General features: G+C 45.8%; 1 protein-coding gene across 1 annotated transcript in view; it reads left to right on the top strand.

The window, feature by feature from the left end:
• Window positions 1-9,001: 9,001 nt before the first annotated feature.
• The window catches only part of LOC119161193 (uncharacterized), a 56,894-nt gene continuing 47,171 nt past the window's right edge, over window positions 9,002-18,724 (top strand). The window contains exon 1 of the mRNA XM_075879794.1: window positions 9,002-10,498. Coding sequence (XP_075735909.1) covers window positions 9,612-10,498 — 887 coding nt within the window. The 5' untranslated portion in view covers window positions 9,002-9,611. The remainder of the gene's footprint in view (window positions 10,499-18,724) is intronic.

Here is an 18,724-nt window from a genome sequence, read left to right as displayed (position 1 = left end):
AAAAGCCCCTGTACCAGGAACTTATTTACATTTTTTTACATGAACAGCACTGAACACCTTACTGACACCGCCGCATTTTCAAGAGCTTTTGCTTCTCTTGCTTAGAGGACAGGCTCTTATTTGTTGCTTTCGTGAAGAAGTACAGTCTGGTGAGTGCGTAAAACTTAATAATCGCTGTAGTGAGCTTACGACCGTGCTCAATGCAGCCAACTTTTTCAAGTTCATGACCCTGAAGAAAAAGCAAGAAGCTAACCAAGCTTTCGGCATGAAGCTTGTTCCGGCTGAAAAACACAGTGAAAGCATTTTCAAGCTTTGTGATGAGCTTTTCAAGAGCGTCTGATGGGTAGAGCAGGCCCCCATGGTTGAACTGATTCGTCAGCGTGGCATTGCAGTTCGATTCTGCTTGCAGAGGCATAATGCAGAGACAAGATGCACAATCAGGGCATGGAAAATTTTTTCAGAGATTTGCGCACAACATAGCCAGCTATATAGAAAATTAGCTGGCTATCGCTCTTTTCTTCTACCATGCCATCATGGTCAAGCAGGGAGGCATGCCTTTCCAGCACTTCTTCAGTGCCTGCGGACATGCTCGTAAAGCTGTGGACTTTTCATTCGCATAAGAATGCACTCCAATATCCACAGTTTGTCATACGACATGCCTCTGGTCGACTTCCGAGTGGCTGCCTGAAAGCAGGTTTTGACAGCAATACGCTGCTTCACTGGCAGACCACTCAACTTTTTTTCTAAAGCAGCCCTGGCAATTTCCATTGTTGACTGCCCGTAGCTCTTCAATGCTCCTTTGCGCCTTAGCCAGCTTCTTCTTGGCCCGGAACAACTGCTCAGACTTCCTAAAAATGCGCTGCTTGAATGTGCCTCTGCGTTTCTTCTTCAGTCTGTTCCGCTGATTTTGAATCAGTCTCCTCAGGTACTTGCACCTCAAGCAAGCTTTCCCATTCTGCATAGTAACCAAGCACTTGGGCGAAAAACATCCGCTTCCGAAACGGACGCACTTAGTGCCAGCGGCAGGCTCAATTTCGCAGCCGCAACAAAGAAGCAGATTGTGGGCCCTTTTCAGCGAAGCGAGTGCGTCAGTTTCGGTGCTGACATAGTGCTCTTCCACATTTATGCCGCGGCAGTAAGTACTGCAAAGGTACCCATCTGCAGCACCTACTTCCTTGCTTGACGAAAACACTACGTGTTTCAACACGCACACGTCACCCGGCACTGTATTGTAGTGCCATGCGAAGCACAATGCTTCTGGGTTACTGGGCAAGCAAATTTTGCTGCAAAATGCCGACGGCGGTGTTATGCTGTGAAACGGGTGCGGCGCCTGTGCTGTTTCCTCGCCAGCGGCAGCATCGTCACAGGCCTGGGAAGTCGTGTGTTCATTCGGCTCTTTACGCTTAGCAGGCGGAGCTGTGCAGTCAGCAATATTCCTCTCTTTTCTTTTTCGAGGCACTGGTTTAGTCAGGTAAGCGGGGCCATCCGGGAAAATAGTAGGAACGGCATCCGGCGTTAGCGATGGTCGTTCATGGTCGAATTCGACGTCCTCGCCGTTGATGACATACTTGAAAGTTCTTTGGATGTAGCGATCATCAAAATGACGAGAACACACTACACAAGTTTCGTCTAGAACTTTGTCACCTCTTTTGATGTTTCGCGCCCATTCTTGAAGACGAACAGGATCTGCCAGGGCCCTGAACAGAGACACCTTCTCCTTGAAAGACTTGTACCCGCCTTTGCACAAAGGCACAAAGCACGTTCTTCCTTTTTTTTTCAGGCATAGTCACACACAATCGCTGCACGAGAATTCACGGCACATATTCGAAACGTAGCGAGAACAGGCTTCACCACACAGACAAGTCGCCACCCGACACAACGTTGAAAGGCCCGGCCGGCACGCAAACTGACGCGCCAGTTGCAAGTAGCGCCCCCTAACGCTGAATCCAAATCAATTTCCCAGTCGCCAATGGGGAAGGCGCCTGTTCATGACACTAGGAGAATATTCTAGGCACTCTAGTTAACCCATATGACAGCCCGGCTCAACATTCTAAGGCGGAGGGTGCATTTCAGTGAAAGAACGAAAGAAAGGAGAAGGCACCCTTTTGAAAAACTAGCGGTATTTTCTGCGTTCATGATGGGAGAGATTGTTATCCTTGCTGCTGCATTTTTTTTCTTTTCAGTCGAGCTATCGTGGCGGTGGCTGCCGTTTTTTTTTTTGTTTTCTTTTTGGCAAAAGACGGAAGTGCGAACAGTGCTGAGGCGTAGTTTTGACCTGGGAAATGCAACGACACTGGCTTGTGAACAGAAGACGGGAAAAGGAAATTTTTTCAAGCCTGGGACGCTCGTTGTGACGCTTGCACGTGCATCACCTTCTGCGGCCCCCAGCGTGCGCACGTACCTTTCAGTTAAGTAAACAGGTCTGCCTTCCCGCCCCGCCGTGGTGGTCTAGTGGCTAAAGTACTCGGCTGCTAACCCGCAGGTCGCGGGTTCGAATCCCGGCTGCGGCGGCTGCATTTCCGATGGAGGCGGAAATGTTGTAGGCCCGTGTGCTCAAATTTGGGTGTACGTTTAAGAACAGCAGATGGTCGAAATTTCCGGGTCCCTCCTCTACGGCGTCTCTCATAATCATGTGGTGGTTTTGGAACGTTAATCACCACATATCAATCAATCATGTCAGCCTTCCCCTATTTCTGTGAAAATGCAGTTGGCTTAGGTGGCATAATGTTTGTGCCTTTTATTGCTTGTTTATTCTTTTACGTTGTAGTGAACTTTTCCTCATTTTGTGCTAGGAGCCCTTTGTTTGTCTTGAAATACATGCTCATACAATATCTACTTTGAAAAATATTCACAACAAGTACCAAAACAGAGCGGTCCATGCAAATTAAAAAATAGAACAATTCCAACTCATCTCGAAAATATATTCTTGAAAGGAGATGAAGCTAGGCTTTCCTTAAAGACAGACCGCAACCATGCAAACAGTAAGGGGCCAATTTGCTTGAAGTATTACGATGAGCACAAACTAAAATGTGACTTTAATAATCAAACTATTATTTGATAAACTTAGGAAATTGTCGGGAGGGGCATTGCTGATATTGTCCAGAAGACTACCGAAATAAGATGTGTCTCACACCGGGTTACATCGGATGTGCTTCTTGATATTGAACGCTATCCAATCACACCGGGTTACATCGGATGTGCTTCTTGATATTGAACGCTCATCCTGTCATTGTGAGTGTGTGTGGGAGGTGAGGGGGGTCAGTTTTAGAAGTTGCTTTTTTTCATAGACCCACAGACTGTATAGTGTTCGTGGCTTGAGTGTTCTAAGTTTTCATGCCTCTAAAGTGATTTGCAGTTCTCATGTATAATTATTTTTTGCTAAATTATGCAGGAAGCAACCATTTTGAAGCGCAGCGCTTCAAACTTTAGTGCTGTTGATTTCATCTGATCTGTCTTATTGTGTTTTCTTTTTGGTGGGTTTTCGCATGTTTGTTTATTCTTGTATTGTTTTCCTAAATGCTGGATAATTATGCAGAATCGGCAGCTTATTTTGAATAAATCAAAGAATAAGAACTCAAGGGTTTTCTTGAATTTCATCAGCTAGAACTCCGTGGAAAAGAATGCACAGTACCACTGCAGTGGTTGCATGAGAATAGGGACCTCCTTCATCTAACCAACGCGTGAAATGATCAGCATACAACAAATAAACAGCGGAGCAAGCACTTTAAAAAAGTAGTGGTTCATCTTACTGAAATTCCCTCTGGACGAAGTAAGTACATTCGTAAAGTACTCTGTAGGTAACACACAAAAGCTCCGGATAGCCGGAGTGAAAAACCCGCGGAAAATTCTCCAGAGGTGCCACGTAATCAGTCCGGCCCGCCAGAGGAAAATGCCAGTAAAAAGTACTCCGGCGACGCCACGCAATTTTTCCGGCGAGCCGGAGCAAACATTTTGCTCCGGATGTCCGGAGCATCAATTGCTCCGAATAGGGGGTACGCTAGAGGACGAGTGTTTTACTGCGACCTTGGAGTATTTTTTTTTTTTTACAGTGCACTTTAGTCGCTTCGCTTCTGTAGTGATGAAATGGGAAGGATAGTACGACCGAGTGGCTGTTGTCGTCGCTGCGTGTACGGTCGAGCGCGATTTATATGTAGATCTCGCGAGCGTCAGCTGGCCTATAACGTCCCACGGGCATTGAAGCGTGTTTAGGAACAGGGAAAATATAGATTTCACATTCTTCTCGCTCTGGTCAGCTCTTGCGTAGTACAACAATCACCCTTACGACAGCCTTTTCTTTCAATTTTAAAGAGGCCTCGCAACACTTTTTCAAGTAACCATAGAATGGCTTCATTAAGTTCATTGCTTCACGAATTGACCACCACAAAACTTTTCAGAAACCATCAAGTACAAGAGGAGTTGAGATTTATCGCACTCTATAAGTGCTTTCTCTCTTCTGTCATACTGACGAGCGCGCTGGAAGCTAAGCAGGGTCGGATGGCAAGAGGGAAAAAAAAAGTTACTTCAGACACACTTCATGACCTTCAGATTTTTTTTTTCCGTTTTGAACGCAAAGAAGTGTCGCTCCTAAAAAGAAAAGGCTACCAAGCGGATACGGTGTGATAGTGCCTACAGTATTGTTACCTAGGGTGGTGTGCATGTGCAGCGGCTGACGCACTCTACCTATAGATGTTTGATCTTGCTTAACTGATAGCAAAGATCTGTTCAAGCTTGCGCTTGTAACTACTTCGTTTGAACGGCTTGCTAAGCTGCACAAAATATGAACATTGCGTCGTCATAAAAAAAGAACTTGAGTACTCCTTACGAGAGTCAGCGCAATAAAAACGCAGCACAAAAGGCATAAACAGTTCTAAGTAGCGCTTGTCTCTTGTGTGTCTTTCTTTGGTGCTGCAATTTTCTTGCGTTCATACTCGTAAATATGCCTCAGAAAGCTCTATTAAGTAAATGCTCTTTCCCTATACTGGAGTGGTCACAGGTTAGAGAAATGCAAAAGTAGAGAGAGGAGCTTGTTTGATATTCTTGCTTCCTTCGAAAGAAGATTCTGGGCCGTGGTGCTGTAGCAAGCATTGGGTAACGATCACGCAATAAGCTTCAATTTGCGCACGCCTGCACGTGCGAAAACCTCGTCCGAAATTGGCCGCGTGCAATCAGTAAGTACCTGTTTGCGACACCACGGTGCTTGTGATTTTGACTGAATCTTTCTTGTCTTGGAAATATCAGCAGCCCCAAACGAAGCAGAAAAAACCCAGACAAGAAAAAGAGCGACAAGTGCCGCTATTGTCTCCAGGGCCGATAACTTGTGGATTAGTTTCTGATTACATGTACCATATATTAAAAGGCCTTTATGTACACGTCTACAAAAAAAGTGCAAATAGCGATCAGCCGGGAGTGTATACTGATAAATTCTCAGTGCACAAAAAAAAAAGCTCGTGGTGTCCACGTGTTACTCCAAATTTGGCTTTGCTTCTGTACAAGGTGAAGTTGCTTGACCAAGTAACTAGCGCTAGCGAAGTGACATGCAGGCTTATTGAACTTCAATGTAGTTTATTGAACGTGATTTTAGCCAGGCTGGTCGTGCGGCGTTGAGCTTGCGTTCAACTTAATGAAATGTCCGCATAACGAATGGTCGTTAACACAGGTGGAATTCTTCGCACAACTGAAATGTATTAGGCTGGTGCATAGTCCATCCCATATATTCAAGCATATGATGTACTGGATCGTCCCTTCAAGTGAGAACACGACTCACCACGGCCGCGCTCCACGGGCCACCAGTATTCCGTCAGTGCAGCGGCGAACAGAAACTCGCGGGAGTTGCTTCTTGTCATCTGCTACAGCGCTGGAGTGCGCAGCTCTTGCTTTATGTAGCAATGAGGGGCGCGCCTATTGGGCCCCTATGCGCCTGCGCCGCTCTGATGCGAGGCTGCGCTTAATGCAGGTGTTGAAAATTGTGTAGACGGGGCGCTTCGCCATGGGTTCTGCGGCTCAGCCTTTTCTTCATATTTTGGTGCCGTGAAACCCGGGAAAAAGGGCCTGTGGAGGTGAGAAGGAGGTAACTTCCCAAATGTTTACTGCAACCGTAGCCTCAATCACTTTTGTGAAGCCGCCGTGGGTACGGCTGATGTGCGAGGCCTAACCTACGAGTGACCGAGATCGTTGAAGCATGATATCTCAACGATGCCCAATCTTTGTAGGGCGAACCTTCTGCGATAGATGCCATGTTGAATTCTACTTCACCTCGTGACACGGGCGGCCAGTGATTTCTCCTGGTTCCAAAACTGGACCGAATCATGAAGGCCTTCTTCGAAAGGCGGAGTCAACTACGCAAGGTCGTCAGGCAGGTAATCGCCGACATCGAACGTCTTCGGCGATTGAATTGCTACAAATGTGTGAGTTGTGGGATGTTCACTGATTATGGGCTCATCAGTACGAGCTTCGCAGAGGAAAAGACAACCAGGGAGAAAGCGAAGTTCACGTTGATCATTTGGAAGCGGAGATGGAGGAAGCCAGTGATTATGTTCACCATATTATTCGAGTGAAAATGAGAGTAGAATATGAGATTGCAGACACATTAAAAGCTCATTCAGTGCACTTGAACTTAATAAAAGCATGTATGAGAACTAAAGTACCATGAAGGTACTCTCTTCGACAATGTCATCGCAATCTAGCAATTACGTCTTCAATAACAATATTGTTCAACAGAACCTGGATGAGTCGACCTCAGGGCAAACAAGCGACATAATGGCAGCATACAAGCTAGGGTTGCCACTTCAGAAAACGCCTCTTCATCGCCGTTAGAGATCTCGTGAACGTGCTGTACCCATCCGGCTAATGAAAAGACATCTGCAACAGCTGCGGTGTTCGTGGTGGAAGATATTTCTATGGTCGAAAAGTGGCAAGCCTCTGTTGATCCAAAAGGCCATCCACGAGATAATAAGGATCGGTACAAGCGAAAGCTGACAGGCTCGAACGTTGTAAAGTCATCATCGCAGTGCGTACAACTGCCCGACGGAAGAAAATTAAGTCTACTTCATAAAGTGAGAAGAAACAGATGAAAGGAAAGACAATGACGACACAAAAGCAAGCCTCTTGCACAGCTCAAAGCTCCGGCTCATCGATAAAGCTGTAGAAGTCAAGATTGAAGGAAATACGTACGGTACGGCTTATTTCCGCGAAGTAGCAAAATGACGAGACTGTGTCATAGCGGTGAAGAAAAGAGATCAGACGAGAATAAAACTGGGGTTTTGAAGGTACATAGAGCCAGTAAGAGAAGGCGAAGGAAAAGATGCCTCAGAAAGAGCTGCACAATATATCTCTCAAAGAGCCTTCAGTGGCAGTTTCCATGCCAAGGAAAGCTGCTCAGTGACAGCGCAGCTACGTCAATATCAACACACTCAATAGAACGAACGTGGCACAAGCGCCGACAACATCGCTGGAAGATGAATGCAGGAGAAGACCCGGGTGACACCACTATTGCTGACTTGGAACTTTTACTAATACTGATGATGATAACAATGATGATGATTCTCAGAAGAATGGCACAACCCACCACGGGGGAATGGTCTCAAGGCGTGCGGCAGTACAATTTGAGAACGAAATAAAGAACTAATAAAAAGAAAACGAGAGAGGAAAAAAGAAGGTGAAAAAAAATAAATGAAAGATAATGTTGTAGGCGTAGTGATAGTATAATCATGGCATTCTCTTTGATTAATTTAAATAAAGAATACAGCATCGTGAATGACCCTGTTGTAGTGCCCTAGTGTACTTGAAACTCGTGTGAGCGTTTAGTTTTCCTCGTCGTCAGGCGCCACTGTGGAGGCGTGGAAGATGTTGAATATTGTATAGAAGGCGAGGAGTGCTGTGATCATCATCGGGGTAGATTAGGGTGAGTATATTTGAATAAAGAAGAGGTCGACGGGGGCTTCGCCATGTGTGCAGCGGCTCGTCCTTTTCTGCGTAGCAGGGTCGTTCTGCAGAACGCGGCCGCCCTCTACTTGCGACCGTAAAAGAAGACCGCCCTGTAGTTGCAATTTACTCACAAAAGACATCTTCTCTCTGCTTTTTTTTCATATTGCAAATAGTGCGGAGTGATCCCCAGTGTTTCGGTGGAACGTTGCTGAAGCAGCTGATCGCGGTTGGTGTTTCCATGCTCCAAAATCAGGAGGCCCACATACCGCGCAAACAATCCTCCGAGAAATACCGAAAACAGGGTGAGATTATCTCTATGGGGACACCGCATCTGTTGCAGACAGCGCTCCTCGTGTCTCTGAACGCGTGAAGAGACCGCGCGCGAGAACAGTCTACATACATATACGCGTTGATACTATTTCCCGTGACAACACGAGTGCCTGTTTGAGGAACAGATAAGTTATCTACTACTCATTTATACAGATTCAACGTCATCTGCTCTTCCGCAAGTGTTTCTCACAAGACAAATACAAAATACACGGCTGGACAATCGTGAAACGTGAAGTAAATAGCGTGCGCCGCACACGCCCTGTCTATTTGGCGCGTAGCCATTTTCTGGGGCGCTACCCAGCAAGGCCGCAAGTCAATGAGCCAGATTGACATATCGAACCCAATGGGTAAGAGCGCGCTTCGTTTTTATCTTGCCGTGAACCAGAAACAAGGACTTCCACTCGCTAGTAGTCCTCGAGGTGAAACAGAAAATATGAAACTCGATAAGAGTTCGCGTTGACAACGCCTGAGGAAGGGGAGTCGTTTTGGGCGGCAGACCTACAGCTGAGACGACGATATTGTTTTATGCGGAGCGGTCAGAAAAACAGCAATTTACGTACCGCATGGGTAAGGGAAAGCATGAAACAAGAAACCAGCTGGAATAGGGGAAGAAAGAGAGAATGAAGGGACCGCGCAGAAGTGACAAGACCGCACAAGACAAAGAATGAGCCAAGAAAAACTTTTCGTCGTTATCAGCCACAGTCGGGCGCGATAAAAGGAGAAGCGATAGTGCGTCGTCGTCGCGAGCTCTTTTGCGGCTCTCCTGGATAACGGATTCTATGTCTTTTCTTCGGCGCCCCCCCGTTACAAGCGAAATGTTCTCAACAAGGATCGTCGCACACGGGCACTGCCCGTGCGTCAGTTGAGACGCTCTGGTGCCCCGCGCTAGGCGGGTAAGGACAGCTGCGTAAAAAGCGCGCGACGCACGAGTGCTACGAGTGTTAACTCGCCGGGGTACCGGCACAGCCCCAGCTCGCGGAGGGGCTGGCACGCCCCGGCGGGACAGCTATCCCACGTGACAACGAAGGAAGGCGGCATGTCTTGATGCTCCTGCAATTCGTCATGCGGCAGTGTGTGCGACACGTGCAATGATCGCTGGATTGTAGTAATGTGTGCGATTTATTCGGTGATTTCCGGTGCAAGGAGAAGTGCCATCATGAAAGCGACTAGCTAGTGGCTGCACTCATCGACGTCGAAAAAAACGACAAAGCCTTGAGAAATCAGTGCTCCATGTTCCAAACCGTTGGTGCAAGTCTCTATGTACAGCAACCCTGGACGAGTACGGTGCCACACCCGCTCTCTGATGGCTGTGTAGCGTCGCCGACGGGCCATCTGTGTCCGGCGAGCGCCTTGGCTACATGAGCTACGGGTCACCCACTCGCTGCACGTGCGGCGCTCTCGGCAACGCGCGCTCACAGTCCCGTCCTGCTGCACGACAACAGCAGTACACCAGGATCAGAACCTCTAGGCACGCTTCTGAACCAGGTGAACAGCTTCCACACCTCACTGCTTCAACTCCTTTGGATTGCCGAAGTCTTGCAGAAGGCGTGAATGGCAGCGACGTGGACGCCTTCATCGAACTTTTAAGCTCGCGGGAGTACCACGAAAGTTTTACGGATGATGTGTCCGACCACAAGCCACAGCACCAGCTAATACAGACGACGTCAACTGGATCTTCGCCACCAGCTGCAGATGTTAGTAATATCACCAGCAACAAAAGCGGCACGTCAGCTGTGACAGCACAATCACTATCCAACGAGATGACCATCTCAGAGCAGTTCGTGGTGCAGCTGTTCATGGACGAAGTAAACAGCAAGGAGAAGGAGATGGCTGCAGTCATCACTGCGGAAGCGGTGAGACAGCAAGAGGAAGGGCACGGTGATATCTCGGCAAGTGCGACTGAGGACGACTCCCAGTGGCCTACCTACAGCAGCGCAGGGGCCGGACACCGCGTAGAGAGCAGAATTGGATGCGGGGCGCTGGTCGCGCCGTCGACGATAGCCTTCGCCCTGCTAGCTGCCGTTCTCACGTTTAACGTGCTACTCGCCGTAGCTTACTACGAAGAACGGACGTGGCTGTGCGTGGCGACGGTAGGCCTGATGCATGCACCGTCACTGTTGTTCTTCGTGGCCCGCTTCTACACGGTGACTGTCCTGAGGAGCGTCAAGGAACCCTTCATGAGGGCTCTGGTGCTCATCTGGTACTCCGTCACGCTGCCTGTACTACATCTCATGCCACTTCTCACGTAAGTACGTTTGCATATATGAATATTAGCACGCTTAGTACACTCAAATCATAATTATTCATTTTTTGTACGGCGCGTGGCCATGCCCTTTAGACGTTGCCGAGTAGTGATCTCGATTCCGTGATGTCTGAATGGCAAAGCCCCGCCAGTGCTGCATGGGCCTCTTCGGCTGGTGTACAAATACACATTCTGATACTTAAAGCTGATAGGCAATAGATTAACGCTGCAATCTTGGAACACATTTATTTGACGCATTTATCTAAATGTGAAAACTAACATTTACATCCGAAGTATCCAAGCTGGGATTAGTACCACTAACTACATTGTCTGCATAGGTCTGTCGAATGCTGCAGGCACCTTGCTCTGAAGAATTTTACGTTTGACAGTGGCGCCGAAACACGTTAGCTAGCGGACGATGGAAGGGAATTCGCGGCTTCTGAGATCGCTTAGCGCAAGGGAAGATTTCCAGTGGTTAAAGCATTTCAAGTGCGCATGCTCTGCATGACCTCGATGTGTTTACGGTAGCGATGTAAACAACGCTAATGTTAGGTACTCAAACGTCAGTGAATAAGATTCGTAGGTGATAAAGCACAGGCCACTGGCATCTGTAATGTCATCTAATTGTTTCCTACCTTTGTGACCGGAATCGGCAATGCTGCCGTGATGAAGGAAACCGTCCGTGAATATACGCAGGATTATTCAAAAATAACCCGTTTGAGACGTAGTTTTCAGAAATGTTAGATTTATGCGTATGCTCGAACGTGTGCAGAATAAGTTAAAATTTCTTTTTCTGTACCTTTCTTTGCAGAAAGCGTGAACTATTTCATTCTTTCGTTATTAAAACAATAGAAAACTGTTATGCAAAACTGTTACTTATTCATCATGTCAAAGCAGTCGATTGGCTTAAGTCGCGAGATGTACTCCTTATTATGAGTCTGCGTTGCTGCCATCAAGGTGATGCCTACCAATAATGCCAGTGCAACAAACGAAGTCGCCTCGTCTAGACGTTAGGGAGGTTTAGAATAGCGCAACGCAAGCCCTTGCGGTGCTGTCACTGTCACTGCGCATGCGTCGCAATGCGAGGCGCCATTCACGCTTGCGACCCGCCCGCAGAAATTCGGAAATAGCATGCGGCGATCGCGGCCCGCGAGGCTCGCTAAGTGCTGTGTATAGCTTCCGTGTATTTCGGTTTGCGGTCGGGGCGAAAGTTCCTAGACGTTCCTGTAGGGGAAGCAAACGCTATTATAAAACTCGCATTGTCCCCCGCAACAAAATCGATGGCTTGAAACGCTATTCTATTGCCCGTATTCTGGAACGTCCCTTCACTCAACGCTTCACCTTCACTTGAGAAGGCCGATGGAAGCGCCATCTCTAGGCAGGGAAAGTGACTACGTATTAGCGATAATTTGCTGCTCTTCTTGAGTAGCGCACCGTCATTTTCAGCTGAGCAGCGGCGCAGTGCTCAACTCTGTCAAATGAAGAGTGAAAGTCGAGTCGAGGAGCGTTTGTGAATACGTCGGTAAGCCTCCCTATTAGGAACATTTCAGTACGGCTACATTCGCAGATGCGACTGCAGTGGTACCGAGCAGCATTTCAATCCTGGCTTGGGCCACCGCAACAACTGTTCATTCTCGCTTACGACGGGCAAGAGCAGGTGTGTGAGCGCTTAACACTGAACACTCACGTGTCTTGAACACCTCTGATAATTTCTTCTTGCGCACAGTTTGTCATCGTTGATAACACTAGCCAGACTGTTCTGCGTGTAATTGCGTTTACTGTTGCACAAATCTGATTTAAATTCGTATTATTATTTGCTTTTTCGTTCAAAACGTCAATTCCTTGATATGTACCAACAATTTTTTGTACTCATTACCTAAGGTTAAAGTGAGCACGTGTGAAAGGACACGCCTTTACGAAACACTTAATAAATTACATTTACGTTTAAGTCGATTGCATTGTTACTTCTTCTTGCATGTGTATTCTTTTGCCGTCACTTTGACGTCATTACTGGTTCTGCATGTTGACATCTGGTCTTGATTCGCTGTTCATTCACACTTGGTTCACTTGCACATCCTTACTATATTTCACATTTGATTCCTCTTAGATTAACATTTAGTCACGTGGTATTCACCTTAGTTCACATTTTATTCACCTTATGCGCTAACATTACGTCTAAAAATTTGGCATACTGTTACCACATTAAGAATCCAAGTTGGGATTAGTACCACTAACCACATTGTCTGCCCTCCCCCCTCCGGACTATGTTGACATCAATGTGAGATTTCTGACATTTTCATCGGTCCAATCATTTTTATATAAATGTGGCGTACAAGCACAACGACTTGACTGTAATTTCACTGTATCATACTGCTTACGCATACAAGAAAACTTGGAAGCATTGGCGTTGCGCAAGTTTTCAAATAGCATACAGCGCTGACTATTTACCTTATCACAGCACAAAACAGCCTGCGTTATCAATTTTGGTTTTGTGGCCCACGACGTAGAGTGCCCTGGATCATAAAACCAAGTGCTGTAGATAAGAATATATTGGCTCACTTCACGCTTCAAGATAAATTACCAGAAAAGAGACATTAATAATGATAAAGGCAATGATACGAGAAAGCCTTATTTCAGAGTACTAATTATTATGATGTATAGGCAAATGAAAGTCGACGAAAAGACAAGTTGCCGGCAGTGGGGATCAATCCTTCCGTTTACGCCCGAGACGCACAATCAGTGTTACTTCGGCGCAAGCTCTTGTTTCGCCCACTTTCATGGGTATATGTGAAGGTGTAACCATTTAGATTTGTCAACCTTCAGTGCCAAGTTGTTTTTTGTCACTTTTATATATCTCATTATTTGTACGCTTCGATCACCCGCCATAGTAGCTTATCAGGTGATATGCTGTGCTGCTAAGCTCGAGGACGTGGGTTCGAGTCCCACGAATGGCGGCCGCATTACATTAGGGGTTAAACTTTGAAACTTACATGTACTCTAATCAGGCTTTGGTCATCAAAAGTGGCGAGCATTGAACCGAATACATCCCGCTACGGTGCACTTAGTAACCGTACTGTGTGCACTGGTAACCGTACTGTACGCTTCGATGAAGGTGACGAGTGTGTGTGAAACGCTTGTGTGCGTGGCAGACAGTCAATTCGTCTGTCCGCCAACGAAAGTACCCTTTAATGTACGCAGCCTGTCTACCACTCGTCTTTGTCGTAGTGTCGCAGTTTTCGCTCGTAAAACCCCTAAATTTAACTTCACTTCCCATTTCAGCTACAGATAAAGGCATTGGCTATAGAAATAGGAAGGGGCGCATGACCAGTTCCCCCGAAAGTGGTGTTTGAAAAGTGAATACCACAGAAGAAAAAAGTTCCTATTCATTATGTCAATACAAGCGAACGAAACACAGCCCTTGCACTGTAATTGTTGCATTCGGGTCATTCCACACCAACTGTCTCAACCTTAACGCTCGACCATCTGTTATTTGCTTGAAAAAAATCAGATCTATCTACCTAAGGTCAGAAGTGCTCCCCTGAAACATTTTTGCGAAAAAAAAATTCAATATGGCAAGCCTTATGAGAATTTTTTCGGAAAGCTCGAAACTATGGCTCGTAAAAGATTTCAAAAAATTTGTTCTTTTTAAATTTGGTCACGACAAATTTTTACCTTTAGAAGAATGGTAGGTTTTTTTTTTAAAAAATAAGTTTAACAAACTCTTACGCTGCCACGGGATTTTATGCGGCTTCAAATATGGAGAGTATGGTTTATATTGGGTATTTTTTATAGAAAGACGACGTTGAAATAAATGTGATGGTTGACATTATAATATTGCCAGAATGCTTTACTGTAGAGTAAAAATAAATTTAAGCTTAAATAGGGCGAAACAACGCATTAGCCTCCAGGGAACATCATAAGAAACTTTCTTCATCGTCATCCGCTAAACCTTCCCGTCGGCCAATGACCTAAAAGGGTGATCATGGAGGAAGTACTGGCACACAACAGGCACGTTCTAGTAAATATACATCATTTGTTGACATGGCGCAGCCTAGTCTTTCGGTGCCAAAAGGTTACGAATTACAAAAATCACAATCCTATTTTACAGGCGCAACTGCTCATTCAATATTTAAATTCAAAACTGGATACTTAGCTCGATTAGTCATTGCGTATTAAATGATGCTAATCTGTTTATGCGTGAGGTTATATCACGGTCAGTTGGAACAGCGCCACCGAGGTTGAAGCACCGCGCGGATGAGAGGACCTCACTTACCCGCAGGTGCTTCACTGCGTTCGTTATATCGATAATGTCGACGACGTTTCCCTGCCTTTCATTCTTTTCCTTCCTACCCCTCCTCCGAGCGACGTAATGCCGTATTTACAGACGATGCCCAAGCTTCTATATTTACTATTCGATGTTCGATCGGCGCAATCGTACAAACTCTCCACGTTGAATTTAGTAATACGCGCGCTCTGCCGCATACACTGGATGCCGCCTTCCGTATAGTGTAGTTTTTCTGGCTATACTGCGCAGTTTATTATCTCTAATGCATTTGGAAAGCACAGTGTCTATTTATTGACGTGTATATATATATATATATATATATATATATATATATATATATATATATATATATATATATAATATGTTGTGTGTGACATTAGTGCGAGGCCTAACGTATCGTGCAGCATGGTTGTTTACGTCATGAGCGCACGCACGTTTTGCACACCTCATAAACGCGATAAAGTCATTGTGAGCAAGTTCGACCGACTTTCCAGACCTATAGTCATAAAGTCTCACGTTTCCTCTGTCATGCTGTGACAGATAACGTGAAGGAACCTTGCGCGTCTCGGACAGCGGTGGGGCTTGCGGTGAGCTCGAGATCGGGCAAACTGCAGCGGCAAGGTCGCACGTGGGTCTGGCCTGCTGTTGTGTGGTCGGTGTTTTGCCTCTCCAATCCTGATAAGAAAGTTCCCGTCTTCTCCCTCCCATACTTCGAGAAGTTGACGCTAGAAGGGGAAACTGAAGTTGCCGGCATGTCCCTTTCACTCGGTTGTGTGTTTCAGTGCGGTGGGTGGACACTGTAAAAAATATCCTTGTTTCAACGTTGGAATTGATCGTGAGAACCACTGGCTGTTATCTGTTTCTCAAAAAAAAAATGATGGAAGTGGACGTATAGCAACATTCTTGTGGGGCGTTTTTAATAAAATGGTGGTGAAGAACGTGAATGAACACGCTAAGTTTGCGTTCATGTGCTCATTTCGTAAAAGAGAAGAAAAAAACGTCAAACTGATATATTTTGTCACGTGCTGGACTAGAATCCGGAAAGCCGTAAACAACGTCTTTCACACTTTTGGACTCGTGGGCGGCGGTAGTGGGGCATCGGGTGATATTTTGTCGTTTTTTTTTGTTTGAGCGTAGCAATTTGTTAAGTTATGCATATGACTGCTTTCGGCCGCAGTGTGATAAAAGATGCCGTCCGCATGTTGTGTGTTAGCCAGGCATCTGCACGGAGAAAGCGGTTGTGTGTGGCGATATTGAAAATAAATTACCAGAGTCTCCGTGAAACGGAGCCTGCTGTTTTTTTTATTATTATTATTACAGAAATCCTCCAGCACCAATTTAGCAGCAGTCTTTCATAAACTGAGACATTTTTTAGAGTGAATGATATGTATCTGCTTAATAAAGCGAACGCTAAGTTTCTTTAATTAGGAAAGGGTGGGTGGATGGGCCCAACAGGGTCTTCTGCCTCACCTAAGTGCTAGTTGCATTCGTTTCGTTACTTGCGTGACTGGGTCCGGAGCCGATCATGGAGGCGACGTTTACAACGACCTAATTCAAGCGAAAAACACGTGGACATGCACCGCGCCTTATGTCGAACGAAATTCTTTCATAGCTTCCACTTTTTTTTTGTAAACCGAAGTGTAATATTCTATTTTGTACTTTGCTGTTTTTAGAGCACAAATAAATGCAATGAGATGACAAAACACGTCAGTGGGCTATCGTTTGTTGAGTCTTCTATCAATAGTTGATACGTTTATTCGCCTACCCACATCGCCTTTCACGAACTTCGCAGAATTTCAATGAGCCATGCTTTACGAAAAGCGATGCTTTCTGTACATCTTGCGTTGCTTCCAGTTTAAAAAAGCATTCTGTTGCCCTTTATTACGCAAATTTGCACTGCATACTCTCTTGATCAATCGGCGCCCCTTTCAGTTCGAAACAATAAGTTACATTGTCACAACAGCACGTTTTCTGGAAAACGCTATGTTAGACATTTATAGCAGTATCACAGCAATCGCGATGTGTCTTCAGCTACGTGCTGTTGTGTTTGTATGACTTTATTCGGGGGGGGGGGGGGGGGGTTGCGTCTCGTAACATTTATGCTGATATGCTTGGTCCAGAGCCACAAGTATGATTGCCTAAGAGTGCGTTGCCTTTACATAAGAAAGATAGAAAATATTAGCTCTCAGGGATAAAACAGGTCATCCATTAAGAGACGCATGCATCACCGCAGACAGAGCGGGAATGTTGAGAAGAGGCAGTTAGCCATGCGCTCGCGTTGTCTGCAAAATTCTGTGGTGAAGCGCATGGTGAAGTTACGAGTAGCAAAAATAGACACTTACTTAAAGACTAATACGTTTTATTGCTTAACTGCAGTTTTAAGAGGAGTACCCGAAGTGTCTCATACTGAGATAGAAAATGACGCAAGCCTCCTAATCCTCTCTCCTCTTTACGTTAACTGTGCCCCCCTCTCTCCCAGAAAAGAAACAAGATCAAAAACTCTTGCCAACGTCGTTGTTACCATCCAATTAATAGCGCGCACAATCATTGTCATAGTTTTCATGCTTGGCCTGTGGCCAAAACTGGATGCTTTATTGCAATCCTATTCGCTTTTTTTAGAAACTGTATTCTTTCTTGGAGACTTTCGACGCAAAACGTTTGGTCTGTCTGTGTAATTGTCTGTTTGTCCACCATTAACGGTGCCGGGTACTCTAAACGGCACCAGAAGATACCTGAAATGGTCGACCCCATCTGCATTGCCCACCAATATTGCTTAAGATTCAGTGCGATTGTCAATTAAAACACAATTATTGCGCATATCTGAGGCACCATAAGAACACGTATGTATTCTGTATGTGTGTCTTTTACTAGAAAAGGCATACATAGGTAATTTTAAGGACTGTAGTATTTATCACACTGGACTGACCATGCAAATACTTGCACGACAACGCAAATGTTTCCAACGTATTGCTAAGACGACACGGTGGTGGCACCTACCCATCGCCTTGCGTTTTACACCTTATCACCTCTGAGACGGGCGCGCACGCCCATATCAGAGCTGCGCGCTTCGTTTTCCAAAATAACTGCGAGATAGCGCTCATGTCTCACGTGTGACGTGACTTGATGCACTCGTTCACCTTCGCTGCACGCTCAAGGCACTCTAACGCAGCGCCTCCAGAATACCATTCACCGATTTTTTTTGCGCAGAACATTGACTATACGTTTTGTTTACTCTCTCCAGACGCAAGACTATCGTCTTTCGACCAAATTGGCAGTGTAACATGCAGATACGGGGCCAATGTTTTTTGTTGTTTCTTGGTGGATTGCCCTAAATGCAGTCTATCTTTAACAACTGTAGGCTGGCAGTGGTCTCACGGTTACGTGTTTCCGTGCATTTGTATTCTACCAGTTATCTGGTCAATCAAATGTATCGTCAAAATTTTCATTCCCACAGACCCGTTTCACAGCAGGAAATTGTTTCATAGTGCTTTCGGCGGCAAATCGAATGTGTTACGGTGTGTTGCATCAGCCGCCCGTTGTATAACAATTATTTGTATGCAACGAAGCCACCGCATGCTCGGCCATGAAGTCACATGTTTCTCTTTTCTCTTTCCCTCACTTGGCGTGTGTGTGAGGGGAGGGTGGTCGGTGGATGGGTGCGTGTGTGTGTCTGTCAGATCGACATTGTAAGCATTGTTTACTTCTCCTCAAGCGCCTTGCGTTGCATAAATGCTTGTTTCCCAAAGCTAATACGTACAACATGGACACACTTTTTCACTGTGTTGTAACAAAAAAGGAAAATACACATTCAACGCAATCTGCACATTCTGACTGAACTCTGTTATGAATGGTAGTCCACCGCTACATCACCAGAGGTGTATATACTGTAAGAGCTGCATCATACAGTTACACATCTACGGAGCAGCAACATGAAGGCTCACAAA

This window comes from Rhipicephalus microplus, chromosome X (genome assembly GCF_043290135.1).
Source record: "Rhipicephalus microplus isolate Deutch F79 chromosome X, USDA_Rmic, whole genome shotgun sequence".
Lineage (NCBI taxonomy): Eukaryota > Metazoa > Arthropoda > Arachnida > Ixodida > Ixodidae > Rhipicephalus > Rhipicephalus microplus.
The sequence above is the reverse complement of the archived record's forward strand: the minus strand, read 5'-3'. Positions and strand labels throughout refer to the sequence as shown.